The sequence below is a fragment of the Solea senegalensis genome, linkage group LG10 (assembly GCF_019176455.1).
Source record: "Solea senegalensis isolate Sse05_10M linkage group LG10, IFAPA_SoseM_1, whole genome shotgun sequence".
NCBI classification, from domain to species: Eukaryota; Metazoa; Chordata; class Actinopteri; order Pleuronectiformes; family Soleidae; genus Solea; species Solea senegalensis.
Genome location: NC_058030.1, coordinates 5,269,030 through 5,287,167, shown reverse-complemented (window position 1 = coordinate 5,287,167; position 18,138 = coordinate 5,269,030). Strand labels below are relative to the sequence as shown.

The 18,138-nt window shown below is 40.9% G+C and overlaps 1 protein-coding gene across 2 annotated transcripts in view; it reads right to left on the bottom strand.

Annotated features, from left to right (window-relative positions):
- The window catches only part of LOC122776356 (guanine nucleotide-binding protein G(o) subunit alpha), an 86,736-nt gene that overhangs the window by 25,160 nt on the left and 43,438 nt on the right, over positions 1–18,138 (bottom strand). For both annotated transcript variants that reach the window (XM_044036849.1, XM_044036847.1), the window contains exon 4: positions 1,219–1,379. In XM_044036849.1, the coding sequence (XP_043892784.1) occupies positions 1,219–1,379 (161 nt within the window). The remainder of the gene's footprint in view (positions 1–1,218; positions 1,380–18,138) is intronic.

Genomic DNA, 18,138 nt, shown 5'->3' with positions numbered 1-18,138 from the left:
ATACAGTGCAGTGCATTGAAGCTAAATGAAGTACTGTACAGAGTGTGCACTTCCCACAGAAACATCAATAATTGACTCAGTCCATCATTTTACTGCAAGTTTTCTTTACGTCACTCTGTAATTTTCCTGGATGTATGGCTCACAATTGAATTAGGGCTACATGCACTAACATGGCACTTGAGAGTAATGTCTTTTCCTGCTGTGTTTCTCCCTTCCTCCCCCTCTCTCTCTCCCTCTCTCCACCCACACACGGCCACGGAGCGTAAATCAGGCCTGGTAGTTGTTAGCGCGATCGACTGTGTGTTTTGATGGTGTTGTGAGTGAGTGATCGCATGTGTATGTTTTTATAGTCGCTAAAGAGATGTATTGATTTTCAACTTAGAAAGTTAGGAATATGCAAGGTTGTTGGAAAATACACACACACACATATGTATACTACAATGCTAAGTCAGTGCTGTGATAATCTGAACGGACACAGCGGCTAGGGAAATCACTAAAATTTGACAAAGATTTGAATTAGTTTTGAAACAAATTTACAGGTCATTTTTGGAAAAAAAACGAATAGTCCTAATAGTCCAGTATATCAATTGTATTATTTTCTATATGACTGGGAATTTTCTTTATATTAATGACATTTGGTAAAAACACTTTCTATATTTTTTTACAGTTTATAAGATAATATGGAGCACACTAGGCAAATGTTCCTCTTTTTTTTTGTAAAGTCCTGGACAGAACTTAAAGTGAATCATTTCATTCGTGTAATAATAAGTTAGAGTAAGTCTGTGTGCAATGTTATGTAGAACATGCATACAGCATATCCCACAGAGTGGGAGTGAAGTATTGTTTTCAGTGTGTGTCTGTCTGTTTGTTTGTGTGTCCGCACTTGCACTTGCCAATATCACCAACAGAGGCCTCCAGAGGCTTGTTGCGTGAACGGGGTGAAGTCTGCCATCTCTGATTACATTGTTTTTTTGTCTTTGAATATTTACTTGAATCCTTAAGTTTAAGGACAATAAGTAAGAGTTGTTTCTCAGTGTTAGAAATGTCAGGTGTGGTGTGTGAACTGATCGTTTCTCTGCAACAACAAAAGCACTCGTAGTTCTGATTTCACAAATGGGAGGTATCATCTTCTGGATAGCACGTGAAGGCAGCATAACCCTAGTAATTCCAAGTTCCAAGTTATAAGGGGTGGGGTAAAAAACGAGCACTTGTACGTACTACTGCGCTGAGTCGTTGAGCTGGTACTCGCGGGCGCGGCTGAAGCACTCCTGGATACCGGAGTCAGACCACAGACGCATCATGGCAGAAAGCAGCTCGGCGGAGTAAGGCTCCGTGTCTTCCATGCGACTGACGACATCACACACCATCTTAGCATCCGCCTACAGGTTACACACAAGAGGGGAAAAACAGCATTATTTTAACAACTCCATATACAATCAGTTTAAACCGTATCCTACAAAAAAAAAAAAAACCCTGTGTGACCCAGAGGAGGAGGGTTTACACCGATGTAAGATGAAAAGATGAAAAATGGGATGGAGGTAGCGACAATGACTGAAGGCAGATGAAAAGACAGAAGAAGAATCAGTGGTCCATTTTCTGCTTGGAAAACCTCCACTTAAGTGTAATTTAAAATCCATGTGTCATTGAGCCAGTACAGAGACAGAGGTAACACAAATTCACTGCAGTTTATGGAGAGTTGCTTCATGTATCTTCAAGAAAAGGCTCGATGAACTCAAAAGGAGCCAGCTGAGTTTAGAAAGTCGGGGCTTTATTTTTGTCTTTGTTTAACAAAGGTTTGAGCCAAGGGGGGGTGGGGGGGGTAGTGTTGCTGAGCGGCAGTGATCTGGCTCTGGCTGCCTCGGGGACAGAGTCTGGTGGTCTGCACTGAGTTCCCCTCACACAAACAGGCAGAAAGATTAGCCGCTGATAAGTGACATAACTGAAAAAGAGTCAGTGTCTTGAAACGTTAAGCTGCCGAGGTCATATGATTGTAAGAGTTTGGTGTTGTGCGCTCAGCTGCACACACACACTATTCGAATACTCACTATTTAGCCCATATTGATGCTTTTGGTGAACTTTAATTAGTACAATTTGTCATTTTGTGTGTTTATACAGCACCATATGTCTTTTGATGGTTTCTGAAAGATTATAATTCACCGTTCAATTTACTTGGGACGTGCCATCCGGTGTTTACGGAAAATCCTTCTAGCCACTTAGCTGTGAGTAAACCTGCTGCAAGGATCCCACTTACTACTCCGCTCTACTCGACTTGACTCGACTCAGATTTGGGTATCAGACACAGACATTTTCCATCACTTCCTAGCACCCACTCAACATGGACAAGGTCGTCATAGTACGGGAAACCGCCCTGACGTTGTTTTATACGCGACACAGACAATCATGTGATGTGTAGCTGCTGCTCGGTCTGTAGATGGACCACGGCCATGTATGCTTGTTGTAATGCTCTTGCTGGTGTTGGAGAGCAGGTACTGAAAAAAGCACAAGGTATCAGGTACTATCTCTAATGGAAAACCATAAAAAAAACGAGTAGAGTCGAGCTGAGCTGAGCAGTGCTAGAACTGTAAAATGAAAAAGCCAGTACCATAAACTAATCTGAATCCAGCTGTACTTTATTATTTCTGTTCCAAACACTGGCCTCCTCCAATATGATCATTATTGCATAAAACAGTAGTTAACATAATGCAAATACCATAAAAGCTGATATTAAGACAGAGAAGCATTGACCTGATACCACCCAAACATAGACAGAAAACACACAAAACACTAAAAAAAAAACCCTAATGAAATCAGAGCCTCTGTAAAGAATAGAACAATGAATCCTAAACTAACTGTTTAATTAACCTGAACACAAAAAATAAATAGATAACACACTAGGACCTGTGAGGTTTTTATAAGCAGTAGCAGCAGCAGTGACCCACAAGATGAAGTGCTTCATTAAAAACATCTGCTTTACTGCTATTGTATATATAAAAGAAAAAAAAACTGCTGAGTGGCCTGCAGTGCTTAATCTAGAGATGAGAAATGAGTTAACTGTGTGAGACGGTCCTTTTACAGTCGAGTCCAGCCTTGAATATATCCACGAGTGCTAGGAGGTTTTATTTGTTTGCATTTAATGACTATTACTTAAGTAGTTGTTAGTTGTGTAATGCCTATTATTTGTGGAATTATTATGATATTTAATTATATTTTTCCTGAAAAACAGAGAGTATAATCCTGCATTTAAATGAAAAAAAAAACACTGGTGGTTCTCTTAATTTAGACAGAATTTGCAAATATGTAAACATGCAGCATGTGATTAAACAGTTAAAACATATGTCTTAACAATGTGACAGAAGAAGCACTGCCTAAGAGACTGTTAAGTCAGCAAATGGAATTAAACAACGTACAACACAAGTGAAATCAATACAACATAGTAGCATAGTACCCACAAACTCCATGACTGCAGCAGTATATTGTTACACCTTAAACCATAAATGATTTGAAGCTTTTTTAATCCAATAAAACAGCACATGATTGGGGTCAGTGTTGCTATTCCTGCTACTGTAATTTCATCCGAACGTCACAATCAGATTTCCATCAGAACTCCTTCAGCTTAAATTACAATAACTGAAGGCACTAATGTGTTTGAGTTTCCACATTCTCCGCAGAAATTAACAGAGGGCGAAACAATCCAGGGGAGATAATAACAGATTACAAGAGTTTGGGGGGGATTTGACATTTGAGATTTGATTTGGAGTGCGCTTTTGTTTCTACTCCAGCTCTAACCTGATTGGAAGTCACACAATTAAACATACACACACAATACAATACAGTCACATTTAATCTAGTGAAAAGATACACAAGATTATCTACGTAGAAAGTTCAGGAAAATAAAGCTGATAACAAAGGCTTCTTCAACATAAGGAGGACATTTCTGTATTTTTTTCTCCCAAATCTTTCCTCACTTACTTTTATTTCTTTTCTACTACATCCCTCACCATTTTTCATTTTTATTAATATCATGTACCCACAGTTACCCACTTTATTGTTCCTCTTGACCTCCCCAGGTCATGTAAAACAGCTCAAAAGCACATCTCCAGGCCTCATATGTATTATTATTGTATAAAGTCTGAGCCACGTGACGATGACATCCATTCTGTGACGATGAACCTTTTAGAAAGCAAGTTCCCAAGCTGTTTAAATAATATATAGATCAATGTATAAATCATCTTGTCATCCTCCCTCCCCCCAATGGCTAATAAAAAAGAAAAGGAATTGGGGTGAATAGAGGTGTTTTTGAGGTTGTGAACCTAAGCACGTTTTCACTATAAAGTAAATAATGTGCAGTGATCACACAGACAGGGATGTGTTTTATGGACTGCTTCCAAGGAGACAAAATCCATTTAGCTCCACAGCCAAATCCCTTATGACTCTTTCTGACACCAAAGTGACAGCAGAGTTAAAAAAAGGAGACTTATAACCAAATGGTTGTTTACGTCTGCCAACTATTCATCTAAAAAGTAATATGGTCACAATCTTCCTGACGGTTCTTGAGTTGAAGATTTGAATAACGGCCACCAAAGTGACTAAGAACAACAGAGGTGACCTTTAACCCTTTATCCTTCTAAATACGTCCAAGCGTAGAATAATGACTTCATTTATTTAGACGAAATTTACTGAGATGATAAAGAAAGTCATTCATTCATATAACTTCCGATGTGTTGTTTATTTGAATAATGAATAAATGAGGCGTACATGTAGCACAGCCCCCCAGTGAGCAGTCAACCGTGTTTTCCCCTCAAAGCTACAAGAAAAAGCAGGTCAGGGCAAAGTTAATCACAAAGCACTTAGAAGAACCCTTTACATCCTTGGTGCAAAGTGGAATACTTAAATCTCAACAGTGCATCTTTGTTTTTTTCCCTAAGAGACGATTTCATTTCATGTTAGGATTTGATCAATAGATTCAGAATCATTAAAGTGCGATTAAACCACCCTGTTTCCATCTGTTCATCGCCATGACGAGATAAACTACGTGGTGTCAATCTTCCTCCAGTCCGTTGCTGTGCATTAAACATCTCCGCGGATCTGTGCGCTCCTTCCTGTACCTTAGTGTACCAGCACATAACCTCATCCAGTCTTTCACTTAGTCATTCCTCATTATCATTTGCATCGATGTGCTTGAGTCCTTCTGTCTGACCTCAAAGCTTCCCTTCACATTTCCTCTTCCTGTGCTTGTGACCACAGTTGTTTTGTCCTTCTCTGGCATCAGGTTTCTCCTTTCCTTCAATGCCACTGTCTTATTCTGCTTTCCTGTCTCTTCTCTTACTAGCAGATATTCGGTCTTTCCTCTCAGAACCCTTGCTCTCCTCCTTCCCCTTCTCACCTCCGTGACACTGCCATGAGCTTCACCGTTGTGACAAACCATTTTTAACTCTGTCACCGGGGCGTGAACGTGTGAGAGCAAAAGAACATATGAGAAGCGTGTCTACATTTGCCTCACATTAGCTGCTAACGTTGGCTTTTTTTCACGTTCCCACCGTGAAAAGCATTTAACGCACACAGACACACGTTTTTTAATTTCATTTTAATTGTACCCTGTATCATGGTTCGTAGCGGTGCTTTGCTGTCGACTGACGATGCTGCTAATGCAGTTTAATGTGGAGAGAGCGAGCTGTATATCGCTGTGGTTCAGTCTCACAGCTCTCATCAACGTGCAGCCAATGTTTCTGCTCGCTGTTTTCTCCCGGTACAGCCCGACGGGTGAAGGTACGACTGAATAACTCTTTTTTAATTAATTTTTATTTCTCATTTTGTTTTGACAGATGTGATTTTGCTGTCACTAGATTAAGTTTTCTTAGACTTTATTGTCCCTCATACGTTTGAGGTTTCTGTAATAGTTTTGCTCTCTGTTGTTGTGGGTGGAGTCTATGTGTGTGTTCTTGTATTTGTTGCCTCTTTAGGATCCTTTTCTGACATAAACACCAACCAAAAACCTGGTCCTACTGAGGCAGAACCTCAATTCTGGGGAATGGGTTAGGCTGAGGTTTATTAAAAGGGATAATGCTTTGTTTAGACTGTCCAAATGAATGGAAGTCACACACATAATAATGTGTGTGTCTGTGTGTCTTTTCTGTCAGATGAAAGACCCACTAACTATTCAACTGCTCCACAGCTTGGACGGTGAATAGGCAATCACCACCACCAACATGAGCAGCATCTTCTGCATCTGTTCCTTTCTTTCCTTCCTTACATCTGCCCCTGGATTCAACAGACAATCACAGCACTCTGGTACAGATTGTTGGACTTTTATCGTAAAATTCAGCTGGTTTGCAGGGTGAGACTAACCAGGAAATAACTGTTAATTGAATAACCACTAGGGGGTGATAGCACAGGTAATGTAAAAAAGAACATTTCCAGTCTTTGTGTGAGTGGATAGGCAGCTTGTGTTGCGACTGTCAAGAATCAAAAATATTGCCTTTGCAACCTTAAAACTACATATATGTAAAGTGTGGTCTTTGACTGTTACCTATTTAAGGGAGGATGAAAAATAGGAGGGAGGCTCTACAGCGATGCAGTATTTAGCTCTGGTGCCTCACAGCAAGAACATTCCCAATTTGACAGGGACATTTCTGCAGTATGTGGAGTTTAGCTGTTCTCTCCATGTCTGCGTGGGATTTCTCCAGGGATTCTCTAGCTTCCTCCCACACTTGTAAAACACGCAGACAATAGTTAGAATAATTGGAGACTCTAAATTGAATTAATGTGTTGTATGTTTGTAAAAGTCAATGTGAGTGGTTGTTAGTCTTTTTATGTTGGTCCGGTAGTAGGCTGGAGACACCTGAGTCTACACTGCTTCATAGGCCAGCCCATGGTCGCACCAGAAACACTGAGAAAACACAATAGAAACACAGGTCACTGTTACTTCTCTTAGAAGCACTGACCATGAACGCAACACGTTGTGTCTGGCGGTGGTGGAAGCAGCCCGTGATTTGATCTAACAGTGTCTCTTTGTCATCCCAGAGAAGTAAAATTAGCAAACGCTACAAAGAAGTAGTGTTTGCTAATTTTACTTTTCCGGTAGTGGAGTGTTGTGGTGGTTTAAATTTGTCATCCCTTGCTGTTTACTTCCTACCGGATCCATGCAGCTTAATATCTTGGTTTGAAAGCATACAGTCCTGCTCCAAGGGGCACAACATGCACAAATTCTGAGGTTTAAAAAAGAAAATCTAGTTTATACTAGACATCCAGTAATACGGAACTAGCCTCCTTTACATGTGGCATTAGAATGCGTTTTGTGTGATCAGATAGTGCTGTAATGTACATTTTACACCTGCTATTAACAAGTGTCCACATCAAGATCTGATTGCTATCTGATAACGCTCAGATGCCGCCTCCCCTTCTTCTTCCGTAAAGCTTTCTAGCAGCAAACAACAACAACAAAGCACTTTTGACGCAGCTGTGCTCAAAGCCATATTTCCACTCACATACTTGTTTTGGGTGGAGTGGCAATGCTCTGGAGACGCATCAGAGACTGCATTTACACTCATCCATGAATCTGACCACCTCAGGAAGTTGTTTGGCAGATCAGATAACAATCTGTCCTCAATGTGTCTCGGGTGTATTTAAACCTGTACTTACAAGTGGTCAGACACTATCTGATTGCAATCTGATCACAGAAAACGCATTTTAATGCCAGGTGTAAGTGCCTCAAGCTTCTCATGTGACCATCAAGTAGTACGGAATGAGTCTCTCTCCTCGAAGCCATCTGTTTGTGTTTGTTTTAAGGACGGGGTTAAAAATAAAAATGAATAGTGTCATTCTTAGTTCTTAAGAGTGAGCCTTGGTTAAAATAATCATGAAAGGGGGCCACACTTGATTTATTTGCCCTCTGACACTGGTCAAGACCGTCTCCGACAAAGTCGCTGCGGCAGTGACAGAGTCCATGAGACACATATCAACAGAAGTCCACAGTCTGATCTTGTGGCCTGTGGGGACACCGTGAAAAATCCAGACGCGATCTCTTCTAAACATTAAGCGGAAGCCTTCTCTCCATCTGCGAAGCGTCAATCCCCATTCAAGAGATTTGATTTGATGTAAATGTGTTTCAGTAAGGACCATAGCTCTGGTCCGGCTTCCTGATGCTCTGTCCTCTCTGTCAGCGGCTACACAACGCCTGATAAGGAACGAGTGTGTGTGTGTGTGTGTTTCCAGACAGTGTGTGTCACAGTTTAAGTGCTGGGCAGTGGGCCACAGACACACTTCATACTCACAGCCAATGACAGGGACACTGTTTAAGCAGATATTTTGCTTGCTCGCTCTCTGTATGTGTGTGTGTGGTTGTGTACATGGTAACAGTTGACCTGCAGTTGTCAAGGGAACATCATTTAATAATAATTACCTCATTAAATCTCTATCATTAAATCATTAACTTTTATCTAAGGAAACACAACACATATGTGATGAGTGTTAAAGGAACACTTGGCCCAATAACCAATATTTATACCGATATACAGTATATATGTTTTTCCCTGCGCCCAACTGCATAGGTTATTGAGTCTGTAGATGTTAATTTCTAGTGAAAATAACATCATATTTTGCTTACTCATGTAACATCAGATGTAGAAATACAGTTTTTTCATGGAGCAAAATAAATAAATGTTATATCCAATAATACATGATGCCAATTAGCCAATACAGTATATGCCGATATCGTGCAGATAATCGAGTATCCCTACATGTGATTCTAATAGATTTTATCGATCGTTTATTGATTTTTATTGAATATCCTTTTGCTGGTGACACAGCAAGTGTTCTGCTATTGAATTGCCATGTTGGCTGGATTATTTGAGATTCAGTAAAAAAAAAAAATACTCTGTGACTCTATGGCCTGAAATAGCCTGCTGCTCCTTGACATTGTAACATGGCTTTCAGTGTTCAGTGTCATCATAAAGATTATTATAAGTGTTGCTGTTAATGCAATTTTAACCAAAACAGCCACTTATTTCTTCCTGCGACAATTTCACCAGCACTGGATCTGTATCATCCACCTCACTCTGTACTGCTGCACTAAAGGATAATGTGTTTTGCTGATAGTGACAAAGCTAAATGCCATTTTTTTTGTTAAAATGTGTAAATCAGCTCTCAACTGGTGGTTGTCGTCAATCTTGAAGTGTAATGTTTGGATTTACTTTACGACGGATGAAAATTCCAGAGCTCAACAGAGTCGGTGTCATAAATGTGGTTTCTCTGGTTGACGTGGATTGCAGCAGGGCTCGTGTGCTCTCTGACTATTCAAAGCCCTTGAGGTAACACAGGCTTCTTCTTTACATCGTGTTTTACAAATGAAGTAAGTGCAAGAGACTGACAGTAACCAGATACTTGACTGCATGTACATAAGATGACGAGGCCCTGGACATGACCAAATTGGGTAAAGAGGTCAAGAAACACGAGCTCTTTGTGTTGCCTCTGGGTCCTCGCCGGATGTGAAAGACAACATACAAATGGAGCCAGTGGCGGAAACAGGGGAAGCTCATTTCAGGCCCAGTTACGTAAATTATTACATAAATTCTGTAAATAAACAACTAGAACAAGGTTGTGTATGTTTCTGCAACACTGTCAATCAAAAACTGTTTCCGCCTTTCAGACAGTTGCTCCAATCATCATGCAGAAGCCCGGCGCCAGTGCCCGCCCACTGACTTCTGCGGGACTGACATTTTTGCTGCAATTTTTCATTCTTTGTTGACAAATAGAGAACAGTTGAAGCTGAGCTTTTAATGCGGAGGACGCTAAGGGAATACGGAAAATCACGTAATGCGATCTGTCATCCGTGATAAACTGTGTTCTGATCATGTTCTAGTGCACGTTTAGTATTGAAATGTAAATACAACACTAGTAACACAGCAAGTATGCACTACTAGCTGTGTTAGAGCAATCCCAAAAAGAGTAGAGGTCACTTGTATGAAGAAACAGCACCTGCAGGAAAAAGTATATAAACAGGCAATGACAAATGTACAGTATAGATGATCATGTGTGTGTGTGTGTTGACTGTGAGGAAAAGACCCAGCAACAATCTCTGCCTCATTTTTTCTCCCATCCTTCCACTTCTTGCTTCTGTTTTAGAATTTGTGTTTAATCAGCTGCTTCATCCTTCATGTCAATCACACCTCGCAGCTCCTCCCTCTGTCTGACCTTTATCTTTCGTAATTAAAAAAAAGAAGAAAAACAATCCATACGGTAAACAAACACACACTCAGACACACTTGTGACTCTACATACTGTACACAGCACCTTTCATGTCATGACAGCTACTGCTGCAGTATGTCTATGTAGCGCTCCATTTTATTACTTCACCTCATTACCATCTATTTCCCTCTCTCTCCTCCTCCTCTGTTGTCCACTGGCACACCCCACCCACCCTCCTTCCCTCCCTCTCTCTCACTTCTCCGCATCATGTGATTCTCAGCTGCAGTTGCCATGGTGACCATCGTCATTTCCCAGGAATGCATTCATGCCTCTGATTCTTTCTCTCTCTCGCTCTGCCCTTCCCATCTTTTCTGCTGCATCTTCCTCTTCCTCCTCCTCCACCACCAGCAGCAAAAATCATCACTTCCTTCAGCCACCTCTTCCTCCCCTTTAATTCCCCTCTCCTTCTTCCATTCCTCCATTCCACCCTCTCCCTCCTCTTCCGCCTCATATACTTCAGACCATCGATGCATTTAAAATGATAGACTTCACGCATCATCTCTTCGTTTCAATTCAACTCCTGTTACAAATATAAATGTCAGATGCAACTGCTGAAGCATCCTGGAGTAAACACCAGCCTCACCCACACACACACCCCCATCCCTGGTCTCTGCCACTCCCTCACTCTCTGAAGCAGTTGCTAAATAATGGAAGTGATGAAATATTTAACTGTTGTTCGGCCCTCCTGTAGACTGCCCCAATGGGTCGATCTCACACACACACACACAGGCACACATATGTATACACAGTGTGCCTGTGTGTGTGTGTGTGTGTGTGTGTGGTCCATGTTTTGCTCCAGTGAAACTTCCATTGCCACCCAAGGCATCCTGTAACCACACCCAGTACCCACACACACACACACACACACACATGCAAACCTGTTTTATATCTTAGTGAGGACACCTCAAACACATAGTGTATTCCCTAGCCCTAAACCCAATTCTAACCCAAAAAAAACAGGTCTTAACCCCTGAAAAATGACTTTAAAGTTGTGAGTCCCAGACAAGATGTCCCCACAAAGATGGGTTTTTCCATTTTTTTGGACCTCACAAAGAACACAAATCAAGTCACAGAGGAGAGGAGAAAATGCAAGGACGGATCATACATACGCTCACAGAGTATGTGACTGTGTTACCAAACACTGTGTATGCAAAGATGATGCAGGAGTAGGACAGCATATTCATGAGGCTATTGTCCCCACAAAGGAACTTTTCACAGCAGCAAACGGTGGATTTGAAACTGCGGTTCACAAACACGTCTTCACCAACATTAGGACGCTCCCATCTCTGTTCTGAGTAGAGAGGGATGATGTTTTTTCACTTCACATCGTTTAGCTATTTTGAAGAGGGTCTGGTGATTTGCATGTCACCCGTCCTGTTTCCATCCGAGCTATAATACAGTCAGTCTTTGTATTTAAAGCAGAATTGTTGTTACATAAACACTGTTGCTGTCTCCTCACACCTCGTACTCTGATACTGGTGCAGTTTTGTTTTAAAGATGGAATTTAGAAACAGTCGCATCCACAATGGGAGTTTCCCTCGCAGAGATCAGTCCTGACAGTGATTCCATGTCGAAGGAGCAGCATATTTAACAGTCTATACAAATCTCTTCCTGAGCCAGATGTTCATTTCAATCGCTGCTCAATGTGATGTTTTCTTTGTAATCAAACTTGTTTCTGTACACGTGACACCTACTGCGCGTCTGTGCGTCCTGGGAGAGGGATCGCTCCTCTGTGGCTCTTCCTGAGGTTTCTCTGACAGAGGGTGTCACTCGCTGTACAGACTGTAAAACCCCTCAAGGCAAATTGTGTTTGTCATGTTGGGCTGTATAAACTGACTGGACTTGACTTGGGCACTGTGAGCACATTGAGCGCGTGCATAAGCGGAGCGCTTCACCTTCAACAACGCCGCTGCCAAACTAAATAAACTAAATATGCCATATCTTGATTCATAAACCACATTTTTTTAATTCTTAATTAGTCATTTCTCACCACAAATGATCTTAAAACGGTATAATGTATTTCTAGTTTTTACTTCAATTGTGTGTTTGCCTCATGATCACAGATCATGAAAACCAAGCGGTAAAGGAACTCATGTGAACCTCGGCTCAACCCCACACTTGGCACATGGGGGCAGCTCACACAAAGATAAACAAGTGAGGAAGAGCTGCAATATTTAGGATAACAAGCAGTTCCTATGTTTGGGTGTTGGCCCTCGGGCAGTTTAGCTGGCTAATTATACACATTATGAAAGTGTGTATTGCTGCCTGTGTGAATGTGTGTATTTGTGCCCTGCTGTCATGCATGCCAACCATCAGTGGCGTGGACTCCCAAATGATTATGTTTGTCCATCATCTGTGTCGCAGCCAAGTTTAGAAGTGCTGAGAGCCATTTTGTCCCTGCGACTTTCTCTGGCTCTGTGAGTTGGACAATGTTCCTATTTGTATTGGACATATTTTCTTTCTTAAAAAATGGCATAATTGAGATATTTTTATGTTAAGTGATTCAATAAGAGATATCAAACTGTGACACATTTGATTACCCTCTGCACATATTTGTGTCTATTTCTATTAATAATAACAACATGATCTTCTTGGCTGGAGACTTCAACAAATAAAAAAATACATTACTACAAATAAAAGACCTGAACTGTTTCATGTTTGCTGATGCAAAGTAGCTGTAAAACAAAAACATGAAAACAAGATACTGTAAAAATTATATTCATTTATATATTATTGAGTCGTTTAATTGAATTTCTTTAATAAAAAGAATAAAATGTATAATAAAATGTAAGTTCTTGTATAAGACCAAACTTTTTTTATATTACATGGCATTTTTTGTCTGCTATTGTCGACTAATAAATGCACCAAAAACAGACAGACAATTGAGGATGATCTGAATTGTAAGAGAGATAATAATAAAATCATTTAAATGATTCTTAAGTAGCATTTTATTGTAAATGGCCCTTAGTTAGTTGAATTCCAGTGTATTAACACTTTCTTTTCCCCTTATATATCCCATCAAAAGCACAACACTTTAAAATGTAAAATCAAAGCAGTGACAGTAGCATGAATCTGATGTAACACACAATCTAAAAATGACAGGGGCTCTCAGTTCAGCCAATAGGATGTGAACAGAGATGGCCAAAAACACGGCATCCAATCACGTGAAAGCCAGGCAGTCAGGTGACCACATTGCAACATTTTCCATGGGGGTAGCCGGCTAGCCTGGTTGCTACGGTAACTGGTTGGTATCCTAGAGACTAGCAAAAGGGGCTTATAGAAAATGAATGGTAAAAAAAAACGGAGAAAGGCACAAAAAGAAGAAGAAACCTCATCCCATATCTGAAATCAGCGGATTCAGACGCACACAATGTATGTGTGTGTGTGTGTTTGTGCATATACTGTATGTCCTTAGAGTTTTCTGCCCTTTGAAGATAAGTGCTGTTGAACCAGATTATCTTATTGTCACAGCTACATGGAGAGAAAACAGACAGTGCTTCATTGGACAATAAATAATGACACTCAACACCCACACACACACAAATGCCTAGATTTTCCCGTGTATGTCTGTGAATCATCTGTCTGTGTTTGTGTCATCCCATGATGAGTTTTCCTTGAAATGCTCTTCCTTGCCATTCTTTTTTGAGCATAGTCTTTCAAAATTAGACTACGAGACTATATTGCCATGTTTCAGCTGTACGTTGAGATGAGCTCCGGAAGTCACGTGACTCCATTCCCTTTGAATCGCCATGTTGGCAGCCTAAGGTGTGACAAAAAATGAACAGGAACAGAGCTGAATTCACTTGAAAGATTGAATATATCAGACATATTATAATGCCCCCAGGCTTGCTTTTTCACGGGTTTGCAAAAAGCCTGAGAGGACATTATTCCAGACCTGCAGAATCCTGACATCTTCAACTTCCTAATTAACTTCCCTTCATCTTTACTCCAGAGAGTCACGGAAAGTTTACAAGAGCCAGGAGGGAAACACACGCAACATTCAACTCACTCTGGAGTCTACCGGCTGAAGGTAGTGTTGTTGTTACTTGAAGGGTAACGACGAGAGTTAACCACAAAATCCATAACTTGTATTTGTTCCTATCTCTCCGACTTCATTCTCCATATACATTTCTGTGGCATCCTCCATTTTGTTTCTTCCACCTCTTAGTTGCCTCAAAGGTCAGCACAGTCCATGTCCATGAAGGAACAAACAAACTGATATGTTATTCTATAACGTGTGCAACACAGGAATGTTATTCATCCTTAGGTGTAAATAGGGCCGCGTGTAGGCAAGGATATGACGGTACAAACCTCCTGATACAGGAGTGACAATATGTACAATATTGCGATGTACTGAGACACTCCTATAAGAAAATCTCACATTGTAAAAGTAGGAGTGTTATAGTGTATGCACAAATAATATAACGTTTTAAACTAGTGCCAACATGTGGTCAGAGGCTTAAATATTTGCATTACGATACAGCGATTCGGAGAATGAATACCGGATCACGCTATGAAATATGGGGAAATTTCTCTAACTAAAACGAAAATGCATGTGTGAGTGAAAAAGAGCTCTTCTGTGTGTGTGTGTGTGTGTGTGTGGGGGGGGATTGCGGATCCCAGTAAGTGTGTGACAGCCAGCCAACGTAGGTGCACAGCCATGAAAATGCTGGCACCCGTCTGGCTCTGACACTCATTGTGGCATGATGAAACTGTACAGTGTTCGAGTAGTGTGTCAGCAGCCTGTGGGCACAACCTACTGCAGAGCAAGACTTGAAAGCAGCAGCAGCGGTGGTGGTGGTGGTGGTGGTGGTGGTGGTGCACTACAGTAGCTGCTCGGCTGACTAGGCGCTTTGACCACACACACATACACATGCATGTTTGTACAGCTATTCCTCAAAGAACGTTGCATTGAACGAAGCCTTATCCCGAACCTTAACCTTAAACCTAACCTAAATTCAAATTCAAGTTTATGCCAGAAAGTCCTAAAGAGGTCACAAATACAAGCACAGACACACACACACACACATACAGCATCCATCCTTATTTCCCACTTCCCTCTTTTGCCACTCAGCCCATTACCCTGTTCTATTCAAAACTCCCCCTCCCCCTCTTTCTCTGTAGGAAGGCGGAAGAATAGAGAAGAGATGCAGCTATGGACAGAGAGAGAGAGAGAGAGAGAGAGAGGGAAGTGCTGAGGCGTAATACTGTGCATGACAGAATTCACACAGGACTCACTATAGCTGTGAACTCACAAAGACCACATCAGACCTGAAGTCTTTCTCTCTTTATTCCCCGCCCCCCTCCAGTCCTGCAGCAATTTCTCTTCATGTCACTTTTTCATCATCATGAACAGCCTCCAGATCTGCCTTTATCTCAGTCACCAACACCCTCAGCTGCGAGTGTGGAACTAGAAATGAAAAAAAAGATGAGAGGAGAAAAAAACCCTGCAATGTTCTTTATCTGAGCTCATATACACTGTAAAAAAAATCCAAATTTTACAGTACAGTATATGCCATTACTACCTGTCTTGCTGTCCATTACTGTCTCTATTATTTTGTATCATGTCACTGAGATTTACCAGGGTATTTGAACGCAGAACTCTTAGCATTGTCACTTTATTAAAAGTGTTTGATAGTAATAATTTAGGAAAAATCTGTAAAATAACGGTATTTAATGAACATTTCTGGACTTTATTTGAATTAAGATATTTTACTTTAATATTACAGTGTACTGTAGAGTTGATTGATTAAAGTGCACACACATGTATAAACAGATAATGAAAGTGATATCATTGTTTTTGAAATGTTCCTGGTCTCTATCGTCTTCTCTTTCCTGTCTGTCCTGTAAATTTCAAGCTTTGTTTGTAATCTGCTGAACTTGCTACTGCATGTCCGTCCGTCCGTCCTGGGAGACAGATTCCCTCCTCTGTGGCTCTTCCTGAGGTTTTGTCCCATTTTCTTCCCCGGTAAAAGCGTCATGACAGAGGGTGTCACTTGTTGGACTGTATGAACAAAACTGACTTCAAAACAAAAGCAGGATCAGAGTTAATGTGATAATTATACGCGTAAGACGGGAGTGAGATGGACCAGAAAGTAGCTGAGAGAGCTCCATCTGCATGTGTGTCTGTGTTTGGCTGCAGAAGCTTGATGACACAGAGACAGCTTGCAGGGTTAGTGAGAATTTTTACAAACCACCAACACACAGCTGGGAACATGCGAGCACTGCTCAGGCACATTAAGTTGTCGTTCCTGTATAATTTATTCCTTCTTGGTCTGACAATTGTCAGAATATCTTCCATTTGGATCCTCCTCCTCTCCTCTTCCTTCAGTCAAAATGGCTTTCGACTTGACAACATTAAACCCACGCAGCCTTAAATATGGATTGTGGTGAAATTGTTTATATTTAAGCAAAACTGTTCCACTTTAACTGCTTAATGAGAATATGTTCTGTTTTTATTCAGCTGGCAAAAGAGCCACTGTCACTGAATCTTTGTTAAACATTATCTAAATGACTTTTCCTCGCTCCTTTGTTCCCCTTTATATGTGTATTATTGCCACTAACAATTAATTCAAAATGAATTGCAAACTTCCCTGGATATTAAGTTTAAAAGAAATTGAGGGCATTGACATTTTTGAAGCATGGAGAACAAAATTTTATTGTTTTCTGACATAATCTAGACCAAACAAGTAACTGAAACAACAAAGAAAGCTCACACGCTATTGACAATCGATTGGTGTCTCCTGTGCAGAGATTAATGCAAAATATGTGAAGTAAAAGATGAAATGGCACAGCAAACTTTCTGGTTCGGGCTGAATGGAGGAGAAATATTGAAGGAAATGAGGAGGAAAAATGACAAGAAGAAGAAAAGAGGAGAGGACAGAAGATGAAAGAGGGGGAGACGGGAGGAGAGAGACACTGGGAGAGAGGGAGGCAAACGACCAATGGCTGAGAGGTTTCCATTAAAACTCCAGACACGTTGGGGCCCTTGTTATGTGATTTCCCAACACACACACTTCAACACACGTACACACACACACATTTGAGCCTTTACCCCCCAAGCTGATCAATAGAAGCAGCACTTAAGAGTGTAGCTCAAAAAGAGCCACAGAAAGGGAGAGAGACAGAGGGAGAGAGGGAGGGAGGAGGCTTTAGAGAAAGAAGGAGGCCTGTTCTAACAGTGAGTGTGTCTGAAATGTGTGCACATGCAAAATACAGGTGTATGCATCTGTATCTGTACCTGCATGGACTAAAATGACACAGAATAATTGAAATGATGAAAATATAAAATCCCACCAGAGAATGACGGAAGTTTTAAATGTGACTTTTCCTACACCAAAAGTCAAAGACTTTGTTCTTCTTCAGCCTCGAGACAACTAATGAGCAGGCACTGTCACACATGATTAACACAACAAATACGTCTTTCTTTGTGAGTTGTTTGTCCAACACACAGGATTAACATTAATTGGTTACATGCGAACACATTTGCTCTGCAGCTTAACGACAAAGTTAATTACACAAAGCAATCGCACGGAGGAAAACCTCCTCCAAGGTGCTCAGTTTGTGAATCCGGATTACCAACAAAAAATGTAATAATTACCGCCCTTGGATTTGCGACCATTTCATCAAAATCGGTGGTTTACTTTTACGAGTTGTGCTGCTCACAAACAGACGGACAGACGGACGAAGACACAAACACAGACAAAAACCGGACCAAAACCTCCTCGACGAAGGTAATTACATCACGGCTGCAATTTTAAAGTTTCCCTGTGTGAAATGGCAGTTTGAAAGTAAAAAGGCTTCATTGTCAGCACTGGTCTGATGCCACATTTCAGAGGGAATTAATTGGGCCAGACGTGATTAGACTACAATGCAATTTTCTTTAGTGCCTTTTCA